At 41.2% G+C, this 24,380-nt stretch overlaps 1 protein-coding gene across 38 annotated transcripts in view; it reads right to left on the reverse strand.

The window, feature by feature from the left end:
• Positions 1 to 24,380, reverse strand: part of ST8SIA6 (ST8 alpha-N-acetyl-neuraminide alpha-2,8-sialyltransferase 6) — a 269,895-nt gene that overhangs the window by 126,665 nt on the left and 118,850 nt on the right. For 13 of the 38 annotated variants that reach the window (XM_081553645.1, XM_081553661.1, XM_081553678.1 and 10 more), the window contains exon 3: positions 20,710 to 20,808. The exons of 22 other annotated variants lie outside the window; for them this stretch is intronic. In XM_081553645.1, coding sequence (XP_081409771.1) covers positions 20,710 to 20,808 — 99 coding nt within the window. Of the gene's footprint in view, positions 1 to 20,709; positions 20,809 to 21,273; positions 21,496 to 24,380 lie in introns of those variants that run through there. 3 more of the 38 variants (XM_081553641.1, XM_081553639.1, XM_081553679.1) reach the window with 2 other exon arrangements.

Below are 24,380 nucleotides of genomic sequence, written 5' to 3' on the forward strand. Positions count from 1 at the left end.
CTCTTGTCTGAGAAAGACGGCCCTTCACCTGGCCCTGTAGGCCATTTACAAGGCCCCCTGAGTCCAGGAGAAAGGGAATCCATTTATTTCATGGACAATAGCACCACCATCCCATATGATGGAACCCACTGGAGAGCTGCTTCTTTCCATTCCATTGCCAAGATACGGTAAATAAAGGACGGACCACAAGGGTCCACTCATGTGGGCCCAGGAGTCCCTCAACAAATGTATGTTCATCATCCATGTTTTTCACAGACTCCTTGGTGGTAGTTAATGGGTCACTGTTTGGTCTAATCAATAGGTACAAAATGGATTCATATTTAGGAATGTTCCCTATAGGACCTTCCATATTGGGAATATATTCTTGCTCAGACCTCACGTTTTATAATTAATCTCCCATGTCTCATCTCACTCTAAAGGTCCCATTGAAGAGGCTCACTTTAATGCCATAGCTGACCTACTTGCTCACATTTGTCAACTTATACAGCGTCTCCATTCCTTTGGCTCTACAGGCTCGGTCATTGTGGTTCTTGGACTCTTAAACATGGGGCCAGGCACCCTGGTATCCCAATGCCACTGGATGTAACCAAACTCCTAGCCTCCCAATGTGATTTCTGTGCCTCTTATGTCCTGGCACCATGGCCAATGGAGATCACACCAAGGAGCAAACACCTCTTTACTCATTAGCAAACAGATTGTATTGAGCTGTTGCCCCAATTTGCAGGCACAGATCACTGTGGCTGCACAATGATGAATACCTATGTGGGCCTAGTCTGGGTTTACCCTTGCCAGGATTCTACTGCTGACACCACTATTGTCAGTTCAGTTCAGTTCCGTCGCTCAATGGTGTCTGACTCTTTGTGACCCCATGGACCACAGCACGCCAGGCTTCCCTGTCCATCACCAACTCCCGGAGTTTACCCAAACTCATGTCCATCGAGTCAGTGATGCAATCCAACCACCTCATCCTCTGTCGTCCCCTTTTCCTCCCACCTTCAATCTTTCCCAGCATCACGGTCTTTTCCAATGAGTCAGCCCTTTGCATCAGGTGGCCAAAGAATTGGAGTTTCAGCTTCAACATCAATCTTTCCGATGAACACTGAGGACTGATCTCCTTTAGGATGGACTAGTTGGATCTCCTTGCAGTCCAAGGGACTCTCAAGGGTCTTGTCCAACACCACAATTCAAAAGCATCAATTCTTCAGTGCTCAGCCTTCTTTATGGTCCAACTCTCACATCCATACATGACCACTAGAAAAACCATAGCCTTGACTAGATGGACCTTTGTTGGCAAAGTAATGTCTCTGCTTTTTAATATGCTACCTAGGTTGGTCATAATTTTCCTTCTCAGGAGTAAGCGTCTTTTAATTTCATGGCTGAAATCACCATCAGCAGTGATTTTGGAGCCCCAAAAAATAAAGTCTGACACTGTTTCCTCATCTATTTGCCATGAAGTGATGGGGCCGGATGCCATGATCTTAAGTTTTCTGAATATTGAGCTTTAAGCCAATTTTCATTCTCCTCTTTCACTTTCATCAAGAGGCTCTTTAGTTCTTCTTTGCTTCCTGCCATAAGGGTGGTATGATTGCATATCTGAGGTTATTGATATTTCTCCCAGCAATCTTGATTCCAGCTTGTGCTTCATCCAGCCCAGTGTTTCTCATGATATACTCTGCATATAAGTTAAATAAGCAGGGTGGCAATATATAGCCTCGACGTACTCCTTTTCCTATTTGGAACCAGTCTTTTGTTCCATGTGCAGTTCTAACTGTTGCTTCCTGATCTGCATACAGATTTCTCAAGAGGCAGGTCATGTGATCCGTTATTCCCATCTCTTTCAGAATTTTCCACAGTTTATTGTGATCCACACAGTCAAAGGCTTTGGCATAGTCAATAAAGCAGAAGATGCTTTTCTGGAACTCTCTTGCTTTTTCGATGATCCAGCAGATGTTGGCAATTTGATCTCTGGTTCTTCTGCCTTTTCTAAAACCAGCTTGAACATCTGGAAGTTCACGGTTCATGTATTGCTGAAGCCTGGCTTGGAGAATTTTGAGCATTACTTTACTAACGTGTGAGATGAGGGCAATTGTGCAGTAGTTTGAGCATTCTTCGGCATTGCCTTTCTTTGGGATTGGAATGAAAACTGACCTTTTCCAGTCCTGTGGCCACTGCTGAGTTTTCCAAATTTGCTGGCATATCGAGTGCAGCACTTTCACAGCATCATCTTTGAGGATTTGAAATAGCTCAACTGGAATTCCATCACCTCCACTAGCTTTGTTTGTAGTGATGCTTCCTAAGGCCCACTTGACTTCACACTCCAGGATGTCTGGCTCTAGGTGAGTGATCACACCATCGTCGTTATCTGAATCATGAAGATCTTTTTTGTACAGTTCTTCTGTGTATTCGTGCCACCTCTTCTTAATATCTTCTGCTTCTGTTAGATCCATACCATTTCTGTCCTTTATTGAGCCCATCTTTGCATGAAATATTCCCTTGGTATCTCTAATTTTCTTGAAGAGATCTCTAGTCTTTCTCATTCTATTGTTTTAGTCTATTTCTTTGCACTGATCACTGAGGAAGGTTTTAGCTTATCTCTCCTTGCTATTGTTTGGAACTCTGCATTCAAATGGGTGTATCTACTGATAATGAGTATTTATTGATATTGAATAATGGGTAAACCACTATTGTAGGTCTCAGCAAAACTCTATTCATCCCCTTCGGATCCACAAATATTATCCACTCTGATTGGGGTACACACCACTCAAGCAGTGTAGACATGAGTCTTACAACAGGCATCACTGGGAATTTCATTCTTCCTATTGTTCACTGGCAGCAGTCCTAATAAAGAGTTCTAATAAAGTGACATCATGACCTACCAAAGACACTCTCATGATATTACAAAATGGATAGTGGTCTCCCAAATAAATCTCTCTTTTGCCTTCTGCTATATTTATCCTGAACTCTTGACTTTTAGGCCTTAAGACATCCTACCAAAATATAACTAGGGTCCCTCTTCTCCTCATTCTATCCAAAAAAAGGCAACACTACTCATCTACAGATCTGTTAAACCCAAAGAGAATTTCCTTTCCCACTTGGTGACACCTCTCCGTCTGCAATCCCTTCTCAAAGCTGGAGCCCAGATGAAGTCAGATGAAACAAAGGGACCGACTGAAAATGAGGGCCTTCCCCTCAAAACAGGCTATTCTATATGCCTTAAGAAAGCTGTCTACTAAAGCCTACTGTCCTCCCCTGCCCCATTATGACCATTGTAAAGGCTAGCTATCTAGAGGTCTCTCTTTGTAGGAAACAGATGTCCTTCTGCCTTTTTGCGGATCTCATCACAATCTTTGGTATAACAGACACACATTTAGGCATCTTCAATTATAAAATACAGACTCAAAATTTTTACAACTGTGTGCATCTTTCCAGGAGGAAAGGAAGATCTTAAATTAGCTCCCAGCACCAATATTCTTAAGTAGAATGTCAGCTTTGGCTCCATAGATTATGGCTATTTTTTTTTAATTGATTGGAGTAGAATTGATTTATAATGTCGTGTTAGTTTCAGGTGTACAGCAAAGTGAATCAGTTATACATACACATATACCCACTCACTTTTTTAGAGTCTCTTCCCATATAGGTCATTACTGAGTATTGAGTAGAGTTCCCTGTGCTATACAGTAGTTATATGTTTTATACACAGTAGTGTGTATACGTCAGTCTCAATCTCTCAATTTATCCCTCTCTCTTGATCCCCTGGTAATCATAACTTTTTTTCTACATCTGTGACTCTACTTCTGTTCTGTAACTAGGTTTATTTGTGCCCTCTTTTCTTTTTTAGATTTCACATATAAGTTATACCATATGATGATTGTCTTTCTGTGTCTAACTTACTTCACTCAGTATGACAACCTCTAGGTCCATCCATATTGTTGCAAATGTCATTATTTTGACTATGGCAATTTGAACAGGACTCAGGATGGCAAAGCTCATGGCTTTCATAATAAGAAAAAAACAAAAATTACAATTGCTGGAGCCAAAAGGTACTGATTTTTAGTCACTCTTGTAATAATCCCTCAAATGTAAATTGCCTCAAGGTCTTAGGGTTATCCGTGGACTCATAAGAAGCTTACAAAACTCTTATGTACTCACTGTTCACTTTCTCTCTCTCTCTGTTCCTGAACTTTTCCTGGAGAGCTATTCTCCCTTTCCCCAACCTCAAGACATCCAAGTTTGTGTAATAAACCCTTCTTGGGTCACACCAAGGACAACTGTCAAAAGCTTCAGAAGGGAGTTGCCCCGCCTCATGGTGGAATTACTAAATGAACCATCACAAAAGGTGTGAAGTGTTGATCTCATTGACGTTGTGATCTGATTTTCCCTAATGACTAATGAAGTTAAACATTTTTTTCATATGCTTTATTGGCCATTTATATCATCAGTATATCTTCTTTGGTGAAATGTCTATTCAAATCTTCTGCCCATTTTTAAATTGTCTTCTGTAAGAAGACAAATTTATTTTATTCTAAAAAATTTATTTATTTGGCTGTGTTGGGTCTTGGTTGCAGCATGCAGGATCTTTGTTGTGGTGCACGGACTACCTAGCTGTGGCGAGGGTTCCAGAGTGCATGGGTGCAGCAGTTGTGGCATGTGCACTTGGTTGCCTTAAGGCATGTGGAACCTTAGTTCCCCAACCAGGGATTGAACCCTTGTCCCCAGCATTGCAAGATGGATTTTTAACCACTGGACCACCAGGGAAGTCCCAAGAGTTCTTGAAATATTCCGCATACAGATCTCTTATTGGGTACACAATTTATAAATATTTACTCTCAATCTGTGGCTTATCCTTTTCATATTCTTAGCAGTGGAAGCACAAACGCTTTTAATTTTGATAGAATATAATTTATCCATTTTTTCCTCTATTGATTACACTTCTGGTGTCATATCTGAGAATTCTATCTGATCCAAGGCCACAAAATTCTCTGTGTTTTCTTCTGGAAACCTTATGGTTTTAATACTTATATCTATAATCCATGTTGAGTTAATTTTGTGTGTATGCTGTGCTGTGAATAAGAGTATAAACTCATTTTTTTGCATACAGAAATCCAATGGCATGTAGTGACTACCTTCACTCTACCATCTAGAAGTCCTGCCTCTAAACCTGTTAATTAATTTAAATAAGTTTCATTTTAAAGAATTTGGTACACTGAGTAAAATTCATAGAGCTGTAAATCACATTTATAAAAACACTTACCTAACAGTTCCACGTTTGAAACTATCCCCAAACACCATCCCTGCACTGATTTTTACTGGTTTTATAGTGAAGATGATATAAAACAATCTTTTAAATATGATACATGTCTTATTCTCACTTTTGAGGTAAATAAAGGAAATCCTATACTGTTCAAAATTTTGTAAAATCTAGATATTTTCAGATTGTTAGAGCTTTTCCTAAGAAACCAGCCTACAGTTTATATACACAAGTAGTTAGTACACTATATAATCAATTTTTATGTGAAGATCTCCTAGCTTAGAATACGCATCTTGATTAAAAGGATCTTCCAGCAGAAGCCCACCATAAATACGAGTAACACTAAATCTTTGCTTTGGCCATACACTTTTAAAATCATTATTTATCTAAAGTTAAATTTCTATAAAATGTTTCCCATGCTCTGTGAATATACAAAGAGTTCTCAAAAGAACCTACAGAAGCAGGAGTTCTGTGATGAACTGCAGAGATAAATGATCACTAATCTCTAAATTCTTTACTAGAAAAGATTCTCCTAAGTACAAATATCATAAGACTTCCTGTCTACTTATTCAAATTATTTCTTAATGTATGTTCTCCCTTTAAGAAATGATTACAGATACAAGTTTTCATCCTTCCAGTTTTAATCCATCCTCCTCCAGTTACAAGATTTTATTTGATATACTCACACACAAGCACACAATTACAAATCGGGTTTTGTTATCATTACTGTTTTACCATGTGAAACTCCCTATGTGTCTCTCTTGCAATGCAACATGGGAAAGTGTACCTTCAAAAACCTAGTACTACTGTTGACACAAGACAAGAGGACTCAAATCCTAACACACTGGGGGTCCAGATAACTGCAGTGACAGAATCAGACAAGGCACAGACCTTAGTGAATAATATTCTCCAGGCAAGAAAAACATGAGTTCTTTGGTATCTACAAAATAAACAGGGAGTGTTGGATAAATCCCCAAATCAAAACCACAAAAATTTGCCCACAAACTTCATGTACAAACAGTAAAGCTACATTCACAAATATAAACATGTAAAATACAGGTGTTCTTCTGAAATATCAAAGAAGCAAATATGTTATAAAATATATACTATAGGTACTTCCCTGGTGGTCCAGTGGTTAAGACTCTGAACTTCCAATGCAGGGGTTATGGGTTCGATCCCTGGTCAGGTAACTAAGATCCCTCATGTCACATGGTGCAGCCAAAAAAAAAATTATATATATATATATATGCATAGCAGCTCAGGTGTGTCTGACTCTTTGTGACCCCATGGACTGTAGCCCACCAGGCTCCTCTGTCCATGGAATTCTCCAGGCAAGAATACTGGATTGGGTTGCCATGTCTTCCTCCAGGGGATCTTCCCAACCCAGGGACTGACCCAGATCTCCCACATTGCATGCATATTCTTTACTGTCTGAGTCACCAGGGAAGCCCATATATGTATATATACACACACACACACACACACACACACACACACACATATGGCATTAATAGATGCAAAGTTTTTGATTGACACATTATATTATATCCCATAGAGTAAAGAAATAATGAGGTATAATCTCAAAAAGAATATATGGAATGTTGACTATATCCTCCAGAGACAGCATGTAAGGATACCACTTGCATCCAACTAAGATTCCAGAACCAGTGAGAGATTTGAATCATTTTCAAAATTAATGGTCTTTACAACCTACAACTTCAGTTTTTTGGAATACTGCAGCTTAAAAATTGTATGTTAGAGAATTCTAGTGTTTTTATAACTAGCAACAATAACTAAACAGACAATGGAAAATATTTTTCAATAATTTCAAAAGCACAGGTTATGCTTCCATAAAATTATCTTTAGAAATAATTATACCTGTGGATATGACTGTTTCCAAGAAGTTAATGACTGATTATTTACAGCATGTAGGCTTAGTACTTTGTGAAACAAAAGAAAGGTTTTTAAATCTGAAAGTATAGACAAGATAGATTTAACCGCCCTGGATAAGCTAACTTCTGAAGTGAGTACAGATAAATATACTAAAGCCATAATCATCTTCTTAATATCAAAAGAAGCCATGAAATAAGATATCAGGACACAAGAACACTTCCCTCAAGTTTACTCAAAGCATCAATAGCTCTTTTAAGAGTCTCTTTTTCAGTCCCCAAATGAGAGGTTCAGAACCTTTGCACCCTGAAACCACAGAGCAGCTTCTGCTAGTGGCTCTAGAAAAAAAGCTTCTACTGGCAGATGAGGATTTATTTTTATTTCCTTTTCTTCTCTTCACATCCCTTCTGCTGTGTCCCAGTCTCGCCTCTCAATATTTCCTCTGTTAGCAACTAATCTTTCAAAATGTTTGTGCTTCTCTATAACCCTTGGAAAAAAATCTTTATTCCTTCCTCAGACATTCAGGCTTTTTTTCTGTTATTTTATCCTAATGCCTGTTGGTTCAAGGAAAATGTCTAATAAGAGCACAGTGAATTAATACACAAGGCCAGACAGCATTAAGGCAACCTTGATTTACATTGCAATGGAAGCATCTACTTTGACACACGGGTGCCAACAGTATTGTCTGCCAAGTGTCTAATGTAGCTTCTGATGTCATAAAAAGAAACACCCTAGCTCTGTGTGAAGAGAGGCCCTGTCGAGGAGGCAGTGGAGTGATAGGAAGCAGAAAATTAAATTCCACCTCCAGCCACCTCCAAAGTGAGAGTTGGGCCAATCAGACACCATTTCTTCCTGAACTCTGGATCCCCTGTCCACATACCCTACAAAGCAAAGCAAAGAGCGGAACATTCCTTCATGTCTTGCAGGCTCATCCTGGTTTTGCTGTCCACATGTTGATGTGTCCACAGAAGACTGGCAGGGTCTACAGCCCATGTTCTGAAGCCTTGGGTCACCTCCCCTGGACAACTGTGCCCTGCAGCTTACACCAGTTAAGAGAGGCCAGATGTGACAGAGGCACCAGAGAATGAAGGGACTGAAAAAAATGTCAATCTGGGAAGCACCATAAATCCATGTTCAAACAGGGAACACCAGAAGTGCAGAGATGGAGGAGAACCCACTGTATACCTTTAAAAGAAGAGCTTCCATTAGCATATAGGATCGAGAAGTAGGCAAAGAGGCAAAATGCAAGATTTAAAGCCTCATTTCAAATGAACCCAGCAATGAGACTCAAGGCAACTTTACAACATACTGAGAGGATGAGACAAACTGAGAGAATGACACTGACATATATATGCTGCGGTGGTTTAGTCGCTCAGTCGGGTCCAACTCTTTGCGACCCCATGGATTGTAGCCTGCCAGGCTCCTCTATCCATGGGATTTCCCAGGAAAGAATACTGGAGTGGGTTGCCATTTCCTTCGCCAGGGGATCTTCCCAATCCAGGGATTGAACCCAGGTCTCCTGCATTGCAGGCAGATTCTTTACTGACTGAGCCACCAGGGAAGCCCCTGAGTAAAATAGATAGCTAGCATGAACCTGCTATATAGCACAAGGAGCTTAGTTCAGGACTCTGTGATGACCTAGAGGAGTGGAAGGGAGGTTTAAGAGGAAGGGTATGTATACATATATACATATAGCTGATTCACACTGTTAAACAGCAAAAACTAACACAACATTGTAAAGCAATTATACTCTAATAAAAAATAGAAAAAAAATACTGAATTTTCAAAATCAGGACACAGAATATCACTACTTATAAAAGGAAAGAAACCAAAGTGAATTCTATTATTTTTGAAAGTAAAATTAAATAGCCTTCATCTACTTGGAGGGTGGGGTGCAGAGGAAAGGGGTAGGAGAGTGAAAATCAGCTGTTTCAAAGTCATGTTTAGCTAAAACAGTCATGTTTAGCTAAAACAGTCATGTTTAGCTAAAGCTCTAATTCACACTCACCTTGAGTTCTCCGAAGCTCACAGTTATGATCCCAGTGTGAACACAAACAACAGAAAAATGCCCCCCAAAAATTATTACAACTTTCAGTATAAGACAATAGAGACTAAACAGTACCCGACTCTCCCTCTTCCAGACTATCGACATTCTCATGGAAGTACACAAGTCCACACACAATCACAATCACACATTTTGATGGCAACAGATAGCTGCTTCAGAAATGTATCAGGTTTGGGGAGGAAATGTTATTAGCAATACAGCATCATATGGAGAAATTATCAGCAGCTGATGTAAATCTTCACCCCTAAAACAGAGCAGGTCCAGGGAAAAAAATTAAAAAGTGGCTTTGATCTTCTTCCCACTGTCTCTCTTTATTTACCTATGGCATGGAGAATCTGCCCCAACCAGAAAATCAGGTGGCTGTTCCCACACAGGAAGGAGCAGCCACCTGAGGCTGCTTCCTGAGGCCGCAGAAGCTGGTTTGGATACTGGTGTACCAGTGCTAACGTGCTATTGTCTTTCTACAGTCTCTTGAGATTATACTGCCATCATATAATATCTATATCATACCATACCATATCATATCATTCCATACCATACCATATCATGCTATACCTTATCATTACCATAATATAGCATATCATTACTGGGCTTCCCAGGTGGCTCAGTGGTAAAGAACTTGCCTGCCAATGCAAGAGCCCTAGGAGACGAGGTTCAATCTCTGGGTTGAGATTCCCTGTTGGAGGAAATGGCAACCCATTCTCGCATTCCTGCCTGTGAAATCCTATGGACAGAGGACCCTGGAAGGCTATAGTCCAAAGGGTCACAAAGAATTGGACATGATTGAGGGACTGAGCACATGCATATACATCATATCATTACTATATATAACGTATCATATTTATCACACCATTCCATCATACCATATCATACTATACCTTATCATTACTATATCATATCCTTTCCATACCATATTGTATCGTATCATATCACATCATATTATAAAGCAGCACTGAAGGAATGGAAGGTTATAGAAAAGGAATCAGCCATCTGACATACCCTGGGGTGTAAAGGGGGGTTCAGATATGAGGAGAGTCCCAGGAGCCTGGCCTTCTTTGGATTTCAAGGGAACTATGTCACACATCTGAGCGACTTCACTTCCACTTTTCCCTTTCATGCACTGGAGAAGGAAATGGCAACCCACTCCAATATTCTTGCCTGGAGAATCCCGGGGATGGTGGAGCCTGGTGGGCTGCCATCTATGGGGTCGCACAGAGTCGGACACAACTGAAGCGACTTAGCAGCAGCAGCAGCAGCAGCAGCAGCAGCAGCATGTCACACATCACACACCATTCCACACACCACACAAGTCCAGGTTGATTAGGATCACGCATTTTCTGACAGTGTTTTGAGGTCAAGACAGGGGAGCAAGAGACAGCTTTAAGGTTGAGTATTTAAAAAAACAAATTAGTAAAATTTATGTTACCTGTATTTTGCCAGATTTGTTTTTCAATTCAAAATTTTTTTTTTTAAATCGGACATTTGTTTAAGGGCTAAATGGCTCAGCCACTCGTCTAGTGGATGCTCTAAGGAGGATCTTTCAGCCACTGGTGGGGCCCACTAGGAGTTCTAAGGAATCCTTTCTGCTGAGCACAAGGCCAGAGAAAGGACTCCTCATTTGGAGACACAGAAATTAAAATCAAGCCCCCCAGAAGGGATAAACTAGGACTATAGCATTAAGAGATACACATCCTTTCTATAAAACAGATAAACAACAAGGATTTACTGTATAACATGGTACACTATATTCAATATCTTGTAACAACTTAGAAAACAACCTGAAGATTCTGAATCACTTTGCTATACACCTGAAACTAACACAACTATAGTTCAGTAAAAAAGCAAAAGAAAAATAGGAATTAGAATAATATCTAACTCATCATTTCTACTGCATGCAATAAATAAATTAACATGTAAAAAAGCCTCCCAAGTTATAAACCATACTAAAAGATTCTCTAATTTATGGGTCGCAAAGAACATTACTCTTAAGATGGAGAGAAAAATCATACTTTGGAAAAACATTCACTATAATAAACACAAGAAATCGTTAGAAAGTATTTGCTCCACGTTCTCGATAAAATACGAGAAAAAAACCGAAGAAATGGAAGGTGGGGTTTAAAAGGTGACTTAGATGCTTTCTAAAATATAAACTGAAGTAATAAGGAGCAGGCTTAAAGAAGGGAAAAAAACTATAAAGACTAAAAATGTAACAGATACACTGTTTTAGAAAGAGCAAGACAGAACTGACACGAAGAGAAAAATAATTAAGGAATGTAGAGGACAAATTTGAGAAGCCATCCCAGAGAGCAGAGGGGAAGGACAAAGAGAAAAGCAAATTCAGAAAGAGAAATGAAGTAGTTTACATGGAACAGGGGTTGTGGGTAAGAGGTATGGTGATGCAAGACAGAAAGTGAAGACGCTCTTCACAAAATATAAGCAGAATACGTTTGTTGTTGCTGTTGTTCAGTCATGTCCGACTCTTTGCGACCCATGGACTGCAGCCCACCATGCTCCACTGCCAGTGGAATTTTTCAGGCAAGAATACTGAAGCAGGTTACCAATTCCTCCTCCACGGAATATTCCTGACCCAGGGATTGAACCCACGTCTCTTGTGTCTTCTGCATTGGCAGGCAGGTTCTTTACCACTAGCAACACCTGGAAAGCCCAAGCAGAATATGTGGAACACATCAAATAATCAGAGGTATAATACAAACTTTTTAATTTAAAAATAACCTGGCCAGTGAATTAAAAATAATTATAGACAGAATTAATCAAAAGAGATCACTGCAGAGGCATAGCACTGTGAATTTTTAAATTTTTTCAGTTTAAGAAAAAACCCTGTCAGGATCCAGTAAAACATATAATCAAACAGGTTATTTTTGAAGAAATAAAAGAAAGATTACCTTGCTTTCCTCTCAGAGCCCTAACAGCCAGAAAACAGAACATCTTACAAAAGTTTTAAGATGAAAATTTTTAAAAAGTGGAGTTGTGATGCAATAATTCAGTACTTGTGGATGAAAAATAAGAGGCATATTCTTAAATATCTGAAATTTCAGAAACACTATTATCCACATTCCAAAGCTAAAAACATTAGAAGAAAAAAAAGACATGTCAACTGGGCAAGAAATGAATGGAAACAAAGAACTAATCAAATGATTAGGGACTCATTTACAGTGACAAATGTCAAACACTGAAAAAAGAATCTAAACAGAATTTTTAGATTTGTAAGCAGTCACTTAATTCAAATTTAAAAAACAGTAATTTTCAAAGGAGAAAGTATATAATAGAATAATAGTAACTTAATAAAAAGCCCACCCCTTTTGCCACATAAAAGAGGTTCTAGGGACTTCCCTAGTGGTCCAGAGGTTAAGACTTCACCTTCCAATGCAGAAGGTGCAGGTTAGATCCCTGGTCAGGTAGCTAAAACAGAAGCAGTCAGTAATAAATTCAATAAAGACTTTAAAAATTGTCCACAACAAAAGAAAAAGATCTTTAAAAAAAAAATAGAAGGAGGAAAGATTTAAATATTTTAAAATGAGAGATGTCCACTTATCCTAGGGTAACTAAACATATCAATAAATTTATCAATTCAAAAGCAGAATTCACAATAAAAAGTAGACATAAGTGATATGAACACACAAAGGTTGAAAACTTCTACAGATTAAATAGTCACAGACATAATTAAATGTTAAGGAAATAAGAAAGTCAATTTAAATGCATGATAAATACAAGTTTGATACATTTGACATTAATAAACCTCTTGTAAATCAACAAATAACTTGATAGTATCTATAATATCTTGACAGTAAAATAGACAAGGATATAAAAAGCCAATTTAAAAAGGGAAGATGGAGAGGTTATGGAGAAAAGAGAACCCTCCTACACTGTTGGTGGGAATGTAAGTTGGTGCAGCCACTATGAAAAATATTTAATAGTATAAAAGTTCTTCAGAAAACTAAAAACAGAGTTACCTTATGATCCAGCAATCCCACTCCTGGGCATATACCCAGACAAAACTTTAAATCAAGAAGATACATGCATCCCTATGTAAGCCAAAACATGGAAACAACCTAATTGTTTATCAACACATAAATGGATAAAGAAGATGTAGTACATATATACAATGGAATACTACTTAGCCACAAAAAAGAACAAAATAATGTCATTTGCAGCAACATGGATACAACTAGACATTATCATACTAAGTGAAGTAAGTCAGAAAGAGAAAGACCAATACCATATGATATCACTTATATGTGAAATCTAAAATATGGCACAAATGAATCTATCTACAAACAGAAACAGACTCACAGACATAGAGATCAGACTTGTGGTTGTCAAATGGGAGGGGAGGAGGGAGAAGGATGGACTGGGAATTTGGGGCCGGTAATGCAAACTACTACATTTAGAATGGATAAACAACAAGGTCCTACTGTAGAGCACAGGGACCTATATCCAGTTTTCTGGGATAAAACATAATGGAAAAGAACATTTTAAAAAGAAAGTATATGTGTGTAAAACTGAGTCACTTTGCTATACAGCAGAGATTGGCACAACACTGTAACTCAATTATACTTCAATTAAAAAACTTAATAATAAAAAAATAAGAGGAAGTAAATGGTCAACAAGCACCTTAAAAATTAAACACAATGGTAAACAAATAAGTATATATTAAGACATCAGTGAAATACTATCTCTTGAGTATGAAATTAGAAAAAGTGAAAAGAAATACTAATACACAGAACTGGCAAGAATTCGAGACAACGTTCACTCTCATATGCTGCTAGTTGCTGCTGCTCCTAAGTCGCTTCAGTCGTGTCCGACTCTGTGCGACCCCATGGATGGCAACCCACCAGGCTCCCCCATCCCTGGCATTCTCCAGGCAAGAACACTGGAGTGGGTTGCCATTTCCTTCTCCAATGCATGAAAGTGAAAAGTGAAAGTGAAGTCACTCAGTCATGTCCGACTCTTAGTGACCCCATGGACTGCAGTTTACCAGGCTCCTCCGTCCATGGGAGTTTCCAGACAAGAGTACTGGAGTGGGTTGCCATTGCCTTCTCCACATATACTGCTTACATGAGAATAAACTGGACCAACTATTGTTATTGGACAAATCACAGCAACACGTTAACATTTTCAGATTCTTTGGTCAAGTCTCTTCACTTTTAGGAATTCATCTGAATAATCAGGATAGCATGTAAGGCTATAAATTTAGAGGCTATAAACTGATGTGTACTCTAATTTCATATTAAAATACACATCAAAATCAAAAATAATAAACAACTGAAATATACAAAAGGGAAGAATAAATAAATTACAGTACATGCATATGTTCAAACACCATGCTCTAAAAATTACATTGCCAAAGAATACTAATGACATGAAGAAAAGTTCAGATGTTGTTTAAAAGGTTACTAACCCATACCAAAATATGCACAGCAAAATTATTAGTTATGTGCATACAAAGTTATTGAAAATATGAACCTAGTATCCTTATCACACTGAAATGACAAGCAATTTTCCTTTCTGGTGTACATATCTAAAACCATACAATAAAATCTCTGCAGTAATGCTCCTACAATAATAAGAATTGGTATATAACATGACTGACTTTTGATGTCTGTCCTTTACTGAACCCCAGTTCTCAAACAGGGACAAGTCAAGTTCTACTGCAGGGAGAGTCACAGGGAGTAGAAAGAAAAACCTCTCTAGGAAAGCAGAAACGTGGAAGTGGGATCCCCACATTACTGGAGGACTCATAGTCTAATCCTCCCAGATAGGCCAGTAATAGTGGCTTCTATCCAGAAAGTCTTAGCAAGCCACAGGATCCTGAATCATCACCATGGATATTAAAGTCAAAAATATGGACACAGCCACTAAAATATGCCAAACCACAACTGGGACCTAGATAGCTGCCACAAAGGAACCTTGGAATTTCAAGCCAGACAGTTATATACACTTGTTATGGCCATGTCATCAATGTCACAATAATCCAATCTCTCATTTCTAATGATTGAATATTTGGGAGCTCACTTATAACATTATGACAGGGTTTTATTTGGCTTCTTTCATAATGAAAAATGAAACTAATATTATTTAAGAACACATATTAAATTAATATTTAAGAAAAAAATTCCAATCACTTGGAAATGTAAATGTACTCTCCCAAAAGACAGGTTAACAGTTAGGCTTTTTGCACCAAACAGCCAAATTGTGAATGCAAAGGAAAAGTTCTTGAAGGAAGTTAAAATTGCTTCTCTGGGCAGTGACACGGGGTGGGGGGCAGGGGAGAGTACTCTCCTAAATAACTATGGAGGTAAAATTTAAATGTTCTAATGTAACTAGAAACAATTTAGAATATAGTTTTAAAAACCTGAACAGTAAGTATCCAAACTTAAAGAACAGAAGCAAAGCTGCATTCAAAGGAAAATTCACAGTAGCATATATGTTTGTTACAAAGGAAGAGGGAAAGATCCATAAATGAAGCATTCATTTCAAAACAGTAAACTGGAAAAAAAGGAATGATATTTTAAAAGATAAAAACAACACAAAGAAAACAAAACTCCACAAAGGAAACAGAACTTGGAAATAGAACAGATTTGAGAAATAAATCCAAGAGCTGGTTGTCTGAAAAAAACAAACAAACCAATGATATATGGTGACAAAGTTTATTAGAAAGAGAAAGAATCCATTGTGATAGGGTCATATTTTGAAAATTATTAGTATATTTTTCTCCTTTGTCTTTCTGACTTTGACGTGACTTTTCCCTAGCTATTTTGAAACATTCTTTGGGGGACTACAAAGAGATACAGACTTTTTCTTGAAAGGATACAAAGAGAAAGAATAAGGTAATATTCAGCTTTGCACAAAATAGGATTTGCTATAGTCCCAAGAAAAGATTTCCTATATTCCTCCCATTATGTCTTTTTAGACATTAACCACCTTACCTGGAAGACTCAGCTCCTGGAGCTTTCCCATTTTTTTTTCTTTACTCCCAGTCCCCACAATTCACCCTTGAGCTTGGGTTTGAGACAGACCTGGAGGCCGTGTCAGGAAAAGAGAAAGACAATACAATGCAGGGGAAGATAGCACTTTCCAGCCTACAGCAAAGATGGATAGAGGAGAAAGAAAGGAAAAAGAGAGCCTTGGCTTGGAGAGAGAAAGGGGAGAGTAACAGGAAGGATAGATAGAGCTTTGTCTCCTTCCCTAATTAGGACTCTGGAACAGATCACTTCTTTGGCACTCTTCCATCCTGAAATTAAAGTAGAGTCACATCTACTTTGTGGGGCAAGAAGAGGTAGATACTGATACTTAGTTTTTCCTGAGCCAACTCTGGTCTTTGTATGTTTAGGTGGTGGTGGTTTAGTCGCTAAGTTGTGTCTGACTCTTGCAACCCCATAAACTGCAGCCTGCCAGGCTCCTCTGTCCATGGGATTCTCCAGGCAAGAATACTGGAATGGGTTGCCATTTCCTTCTCCAGATTGGCCCCCAAATAGTGGGGAGACTGGCTGGAGCTAGCCAGCCAGAGCTGGGTGAGGCAGCATTGCAGCAAACATTGCACAGTACAACTGAGGATGGAACTAAAAGTGAATCTTCACTGGATCCCTGAAATGTAGCATTCATAGGAGCTCAGGTGAAGCCAGGACAGTGGAGAGTACCAGCAGGTGGAATGCCTGAAAAGAATGAACCATGAACTGCAGCTTTCATCACAGGCTATCATCAAAGTACTTAGCCAGCAGATGGGAAATGGACAACACCCCCTTGGAGAACAAAGGAGTCAAAGGATACCCTGGTCATAAAACCCACCTCTTAACTCTACCACCACACCACCTCAGCCCATCTCCCCCCACTTTTTTTTGAAAGTCACTCAGTCATGTCCGACTCTTTGCGACCCCATACACTATACAGTCCATGGAATTCTCCAGGCCAGAACACTGGAGTGGGTAGCCTTTTCCTTCTCCAAGGGATCTTCCCAACCCAGGGATCGAACCCAGGACTCCCATATTGAAGGTGGATTCTTTACCAGCTGAGCCACCAGGGAAGCCCAAGAACACTGGAGTGGGCAGCCTATCCCTTCTCCAGCGGATCTTCCTGACCCAGGAATCGAACCAGGGTCTCCTGCATTACAGGCAGATTCTTTACCAACTAAGCTATCGGGGAAGCCCTCTCCCCCTTAGAGAGGGGTATCATCTTAAAGTAACAAGAGACGATAAAGGGACTTCCCTAGTGGTCCAGTAGCTAAGACTCTGAGCTTCCAATGCAACATGCCCAGATTCCATCCCTAGTCACAGAACTAGATCCCACATGCTGCAACTAAAGATCCCACGTCCTGCAATCAAGAGCCAGTGTAGCCAAATAAAGAAAATAATTAAATAAACAGTTTAAAAGGAGAAGAAAGGTTAGTGAAAATAATCTGAGTTTGCTCCCAGAGAGAATAATCATACCACAAAGAGTTGCTTAAGTTGGCACACCTGACTAAGCTTTAACCTGCATGCGCGCGCGTGCACACACACACACACATGCACACACACACACACTATCTTGCCCAGCACCTGTGAAAGACTACACAGCAGGGTGATTAAGTGTGGGGGTCTGGATCCACATGGCCTGGATATGACTCCTGAGTTCAGTTTGTCAACTCTGACTTTGGGCCGTTTATTCTGTCTCCCTGCACCTCAGTTTCCTCATGTCAACCACAAATTGGCATTAGCCATGGGTGCTTGCCATCTACCTCTACAAGGATTAAATCATGTGCTGCTGGAGCTGGTGACTGCCAACACATCCTGAAGGAGTTCAGGGTGGAGAGCAGAAATGAGGCACTCTGCTTCCAGGAAACTGGCAGGACAGGTCTTCAAATGGTTAGATATTCTCAAGAGCTGATTTTATGAGCCCAATTCTTATATCTTTTCATATCTAGAAAAACACTAATCCTTCATGGTGACAACTGTTTCTCATGACTAGCAGAAGCTTCGTGGGACCAGCAGAAAATTTCTAAAAAATACACGTGCTTGACTGCATGTACTTCCCCTTTACCAAAATCACATATATACTGTCCTCCCCTGCCCCTCATCTCTTTGAAGCAGTTTCTCAGAGCAATCTGAGGTGCTGTCTCTTGGGCTGCAGTCCTCATAATGCCCAAATAAAACTTAAGTTGCAACTCTCATGTTGTGCATTTTTTTAAGTTGACACTCATCTATAAAATGGGGATCATGAGTTTTTCTCAGCATTTTTTTAAAGACTAAGTGAGCTAATAAATATAAAGTACTGGATTGGCCAAAAAGTTTGTTCATGTTTTCCAACCCGAACAAATTTCTTGGCCAAGCAATACTTAGATCAGTGTCTATAATAAGGGTTCAATAAGTGCTGGCTATCCTGATTGCTTTTGGTATATTATATTATTACTTACACATATTACCTACAGTTGGGGTTCATGGGAGAAGATATGATCAGCTACTGAAAAAAATCAAGAAATTATAATTTCTCTACATAACCAAGTAGTATGGATTAAAATTTGTATCCCTGCCACATAAATAATGAATCATAAGTGATAAAGACAATATAAAACAGATCAAAAGACAGGATTTTAAAAACACAACAGAATGGTACCAATTTTAAAATTTTAATAGAATGGACCACGTTCCGAAAAAAATATGAATACCAAGAAGCATGCCAAGCAGAAAAGAAGTACTTCAACAGAAGCTGAAAAATTCATCAAAGAATTACCTCAAAAACGGTCTATGACCAGATGATTTAATTAGTACATTCTTTCTAACTTATCTCAAGGGACAATGTCAGAAGGTACAACTCGAACAGGACTTGGAAAATGCTCCCCAATCCACAGGAAAACTGCTACCTATAATATGCAACCCTTCAACAAATAAAACTAAAGGCCAATATTTTTCTCTAAAGCTTTGTCACTCCAGGATTTTTTAGTGCCTCTGATATGCTGTGAAATTCCAATAGGAGGATTGCAGGAAACAGTGTTGTTCTGCAATTCAAAGATTTCTTCCTGGCTCCCCCAGACCCTACTGATGGTCATGCAGAACTACACGGGAACCTTGCAAGTGCTTGTGTCTGTGCTAAGTCACTTCAGTCGTATCCAACGCCTTGCAACCCTATGGACCGTAGCCCACCTGGTTCCTCTGTCCATGGGATTCTCCAGGCAAGAATATTGGAGTGGGTTGCCATGCCCACCTCCAGGAGACCTTCCCAACCCAGGGACCAAACCTGCAACTCTTATGTCTCCTGCGCTGGCAGGCGGGTTCTTTACCACTAGCGCTGCCTGCAAAGCCCACATGGAAACCTTAAGTCACCTAATCAGAAGATTAAGATGGTCTGGGAGGCAAGGATATACAGAAACATACATAGAGGAAAAGGCATTCACAAGAGATACACAGAGGAAAAGAGACAGTATACAAAATTGCCCCCAAAATACTGGCAAGGCTGAGGCTCAAAGCAGGATAGTCTGCTGGTGAAAATGTAAACTGATTCAATTCATCCAGGAAGCAACTGGCCAAATGTATTATTATTTAGAACCTAAAATGCACATACTCTTTGACCCGATCATTCAACTTGTATCAGTCCATCCTGAAGAACTGAAAATGAATATATAGATTTACATACAGGGATGTACTTCATAGAATTATTAATAGCCAACAAAACAGGAACCAATCTACATGACTAAAAAACATTATGGCACATTCATATGATAAATTATGCAACAATTAAAAGCAATGCCTTGCAAAAAATAAATGACATCTATATGTATATGATTTTTTAGGGAAAAAAGGCAGAACAAAATACAATATACAATCTTAAGTATATTTCAAAAATGTGTGTATATGAGAAAAACTACCGGAAGAATATAGACCAAAACCTTAATGTGATCTCTGGATGGTGGAACTCTGAATATTTTTAAAGACATTTCTCGTATCATCTACCTAACTATCTGCACTAAGAATGGATTACTTTTGTAATAGGCAAAAACAAAAAACACGATAAAATTCAAATAATCATTGCACATGGATATATACTTCTAAGAGTGAAAAAGGGTAAAAAAAAAAAAAAAAGTCTCCATTCACTAAGGACAAAAACATTCCCAACACTGAGCACAGAATTCTGTGCTCCCAAACATGAATCTCACACCGGTGCACTTCAAAGCAGGAAGAGAGAAGGCAAACCAACCAAATCCCTCAACAGACAGGCTGAGCTGCTTCTCCGGGTTTTCGACACACCATTATCGCGAGGGGAACTCGGCACCCATTTTTTAAAGTGCAGCTGTTTTCATATCTTCCTTGGTTCGAAGAACATCCACATGGAGGGACAGGGTTTACAGGGGAGGTTGAGCGAGTGTGATAGTTACACGCGCGTGTATGCACACTCATCCTTTCTCTCTCTCTGTCTCACACACACACACACAAATCCACACAATCGTGTGGTCCCAAGCAGACAACTCCCAAGCGAGTCCTGCGGGTGCTGCCGCGCCCCATCCCCGAGCCGCGGGTACCTGTTCCCCGTGCGCGGGGGCAGGGTCGCCGAGCTCCGGAGCGTCCTCGGAGCAGCGGGGCTGCTGTGGGTGGCCTCCCTGCTTTCTTCCACCAAGAACCTGCACAACCGTGAAGAAAACTAAGTTGAGGAGCAATTGGCTGCCGGGCTCGGCAACGCGCTCGCAGCCGGGCAGCCAGGGCGTCCTAGCGCGCCCTGGCTCGCGGCGCAGCTTCTCAACCCCGGAGTTTGAAGCGGCTCAGGGCGGGAAGGAAGAGAAAGAAGGGAGAGCTCGGGTGACCCGACGGCAGGTCGGGCCCCGCAGCTCCCTAGCCACCCTGGCCGGTTCCCCTCCGCCCTAGTCGGTGTCCAGTCGGTGCTAGGGTCGCCCCTGCGACACCTCCCACTCATCCTGCGCTGCCTCCCGGACTCCCACGTCCCACCCCCACCCCCAGGCCGCCGCTGCCCGTCGGCTAGTCCTTGCAGCCAGCCAAAGTCTGCGCGCCCGAGAGGAGCGGCGGAGCGGCTAGGGTCCCCGGGTGCGCGGCACGCGGGGCGGCCCGAGCGCGTTGGGCGAGTGGGTTACCTGGAACGGGCGGGCGCGTCGGTCCAGCACCAGAGCAGGCGAAGCAGCAGCAGCAGCAGCAGGCTGGCGAGCAGGGCGAACAGTGCGCCCCCCGGCCGCATCCTGAACCACTGGCGCGGTCGCCGCCACCGCCGCTGCCGCCCCGGCGAAGCGCAGCCCGGGCGGCCCCGACTCGCGGCCCCCGCCGCTGCCGCCGCAGCCGCCGCGGCCGCAGCCACGCACACCTCCAGCGTTCAGGGCGGCGCGGAGGGGCGGCGGGGGCGCGCGCCGCGGGCCCGCACTCTCAGGCACCACCGGCCCGGCTCGCCCGGCGTCTGCGGGCGGAGGTGGCAGCCACGTCCCGGCTCGCCCCCGGCTCCCGCCCAGCCCCGATCGCTGTCGGCGCCCGGCGCTCGGCTGGCGGTGAAGCGGCACTCGGCTCGCCTCCTCTTCTCCCGGAGGCGCTCCGAGCTGCTGCGGGCGCTGGTCGCCGCCGCCGCCGCCGCTGCCTCTGCCGCCGCCGCGCGGGGTCACCTGAAGGTTGGGGCTCGGGAGCTGGACGCCTCGCTGATTGGGCTCCAACTTTTGTGCGCCCTCACCTGCCCCCGAGCGGTCGCGTGCTCTTCCCCGAAGCCCACGCAGCCCACCCGGGCTGACCGCACCTGGCTCTGCGCCCTGCGGAGGAAGGCTGCAGTTCCGAGAGGCAGAAAAGGAGACAGAAAAGGGCCCACTTCAAAAACTTTGCAAACAGTGTAGTCGCTCTGCGGGATCGTCCCACGCGGAGAGGCTGCTGGGCGCTTGAGAGGAGCCTCCCGGTGTTTGAAGGCAGATTCAGATGCACGGCGAATGGATTTCCAGGAACCAGGCAATCTTTAGGGACCAGGCAAACTACCAACCGCAAGCCAAATTCTTCCCCGGCCCGTTTTTGTGAATAGTTTCATTGGAACACCTTTCTGCCCATTCACTCCTCTGTATTATCTGTGTGTGACTGTATGGATTTAGGACCGCTTTTGCGCTTCAAAGGCAGAAGTGAGTCGTGATCCCAAAGATCACACGGCCCACAGAGCCTAAACTATTGACTATCTGGCCCTTTTCAGAAAAAGTTGGCAGATTTCCGCTCTAATTAATATTGGGCTGAATCATACTGGATAGCATGTCATTGATTAGTTAGTATATCGTGTACTAGAAGAGAATGATCTCCTGACAATGTGAGATAGTATGGTTTCCCGGTTATTTATTAAGGGTAGACCATTACTCTTTAAGCCCTGAACTATCCTGTCTGCACGTGGCCCCAAGCCATGCTTCACAACCTCCCTGGGTTTTGCTCCTGATGCTGAACTCGCTCTCTTTTTTCAACTTTTTATTTTGTATTGGAGTATAGCCAATTAACAATGTTGTGATAGTTTCAGGTGGACAGCCATACATATACATGTATCCGGTTCTTCTCCAAACTGCCCTCCTGTCCAGGCTGCCCTGACTCTGAACTCGAGGAACATCCATAAACCGTAAACCCCATAGTGGTTATACAGGGGCTCAATGGACTATTCAGTCTGCTTTTATATATATTTGAGATTTTACCCAAAAGCAACTCTTGGCCTCTACCATCCTGTGAAGACCTTGATAAAGGTGCCTTCAGAGGTTTTAGTGCATTAACTTTCCCAAAAAACAAACATATATTTCAACTGGACTCTCCTAGAGGCATAAGGTCTTAACCTGAAAAACCAACATGAGAGCCTTTAAGAAGCCAGTAGCCCAGACAGCTCAATAAAGCTGTCGCCAGTGATTTCATCACAGGAGAAATCACAACATGTATCAAGAAGAGAAATGCAAGGCTGCCTACTTCCTTTCTACTAACTCTGCATTTACTCCATTTAAAAATCCTTGGATGAAAACACACCAGAATTTTGCATGTAATAGTTGATCAGTAAATGTTTGGTCAACATATAAAACACCTCAGAATTCATACTTTTCTTAAGGAGAAAAAAAATCTGAAGATGAATGTGACTATTAATAGAAACAGGATTTCCTTCCATAGAACACCATTGCTGTTAAAATATGTACTGATCAATAAAGAAAAAGTTGCTACTGTGACTTAAGACTGACATCTTAGGGATATTCAGGGATCTAGCTGCTTATCTGAGAATGATATGATAAAATAATTCTATCTTCAGATAGTGCTAGAATAATAATCCAATTCTATGTGTTTGAAAGTTCATGCATTATTAGATAAGTACAATAGGGCACAATTAACTTGAAAACGGAAAAGTTGTCTGGATTTGGAAAATAGTCTGAATTTTCTTTCTCTTAGAGCAGAATTGTGCAGACAGCTCACACTGAAGCTGGTTTTGAGAAAAAAGTAAAAGTGCAGCCAGGAAGCTGCAATTTCACCTAATTTACTGAAGTTTAATATTTCAGCACAGCTGGGCTCAAGGCAAGAGCAGAAGAATCAGCCTTGCACTGGGCTCCCTAAACACCCTTGCTGCAAATGAAGTTACTTTTTATCAAGCCAATGGCTATCAGCAGGGGACTCACAAAAGCCCATTTTAATTGGAAAACCAAGTGTAAATTTGCAATGGAAATTCTGAACCAAGTGTTAAAATTTGACAGTAGAGATCTTTACCACCAGGTTTGTAATTGAAGACTTTGGTTGGTAAAATATGAATTATCTTGCTTATCCTTGAGAGAGCAAAGAACCTGACAAAAACACGACTCCTTAAATATTATCAGCCACAGAATCAATACTGGGAGAATGTACGTTTGGTGACAACAGTCACAGGTTTGACTAGCAGCCTCAAAGATCCGAACCCTTAGAAACTCAAGGTGATTTGCAGAAGCCCAGGCTGGTGCATGAACCTATCTTCCTCTCCCAGTTTACCCAGCATCGGCTTCCCATTTTGCCTTTGTTATTTTTTTATTCATCATTACAAGTGCCTTTATGTTCATCAAATAACTTATAAAAATGATGGGGGAGTTTTGATTTATAAAAGATGTTCAAGTCATTGAAAATCTTTCTGGAAGTTGGTGTTTCTCATTTTGGGGTGTAGGGTTTTAAGTATTTCCCTCTGCATGGATTTGAGGATTCATGAAAAATCCCAACTATCAAGTGTCTATTACATCTACTGGAATAC

The sequence above is a fragment of the Giraffa tippelskirchi genome, chromosome 13 (assembly GCF_054371585.1).
Source record: "Giraffa tippelskirchi isolate mGirTip1 chromosome 13, T2T-mGirTip1v1.2.pri, whole genome shotgun sequence".
Lineage (NCBI taxonomy): Eukaryota > Metazoa > Chordata > Mammalia > Artiodactyla > Giraffidae > Giraffa > Giraffa tippelskirchi.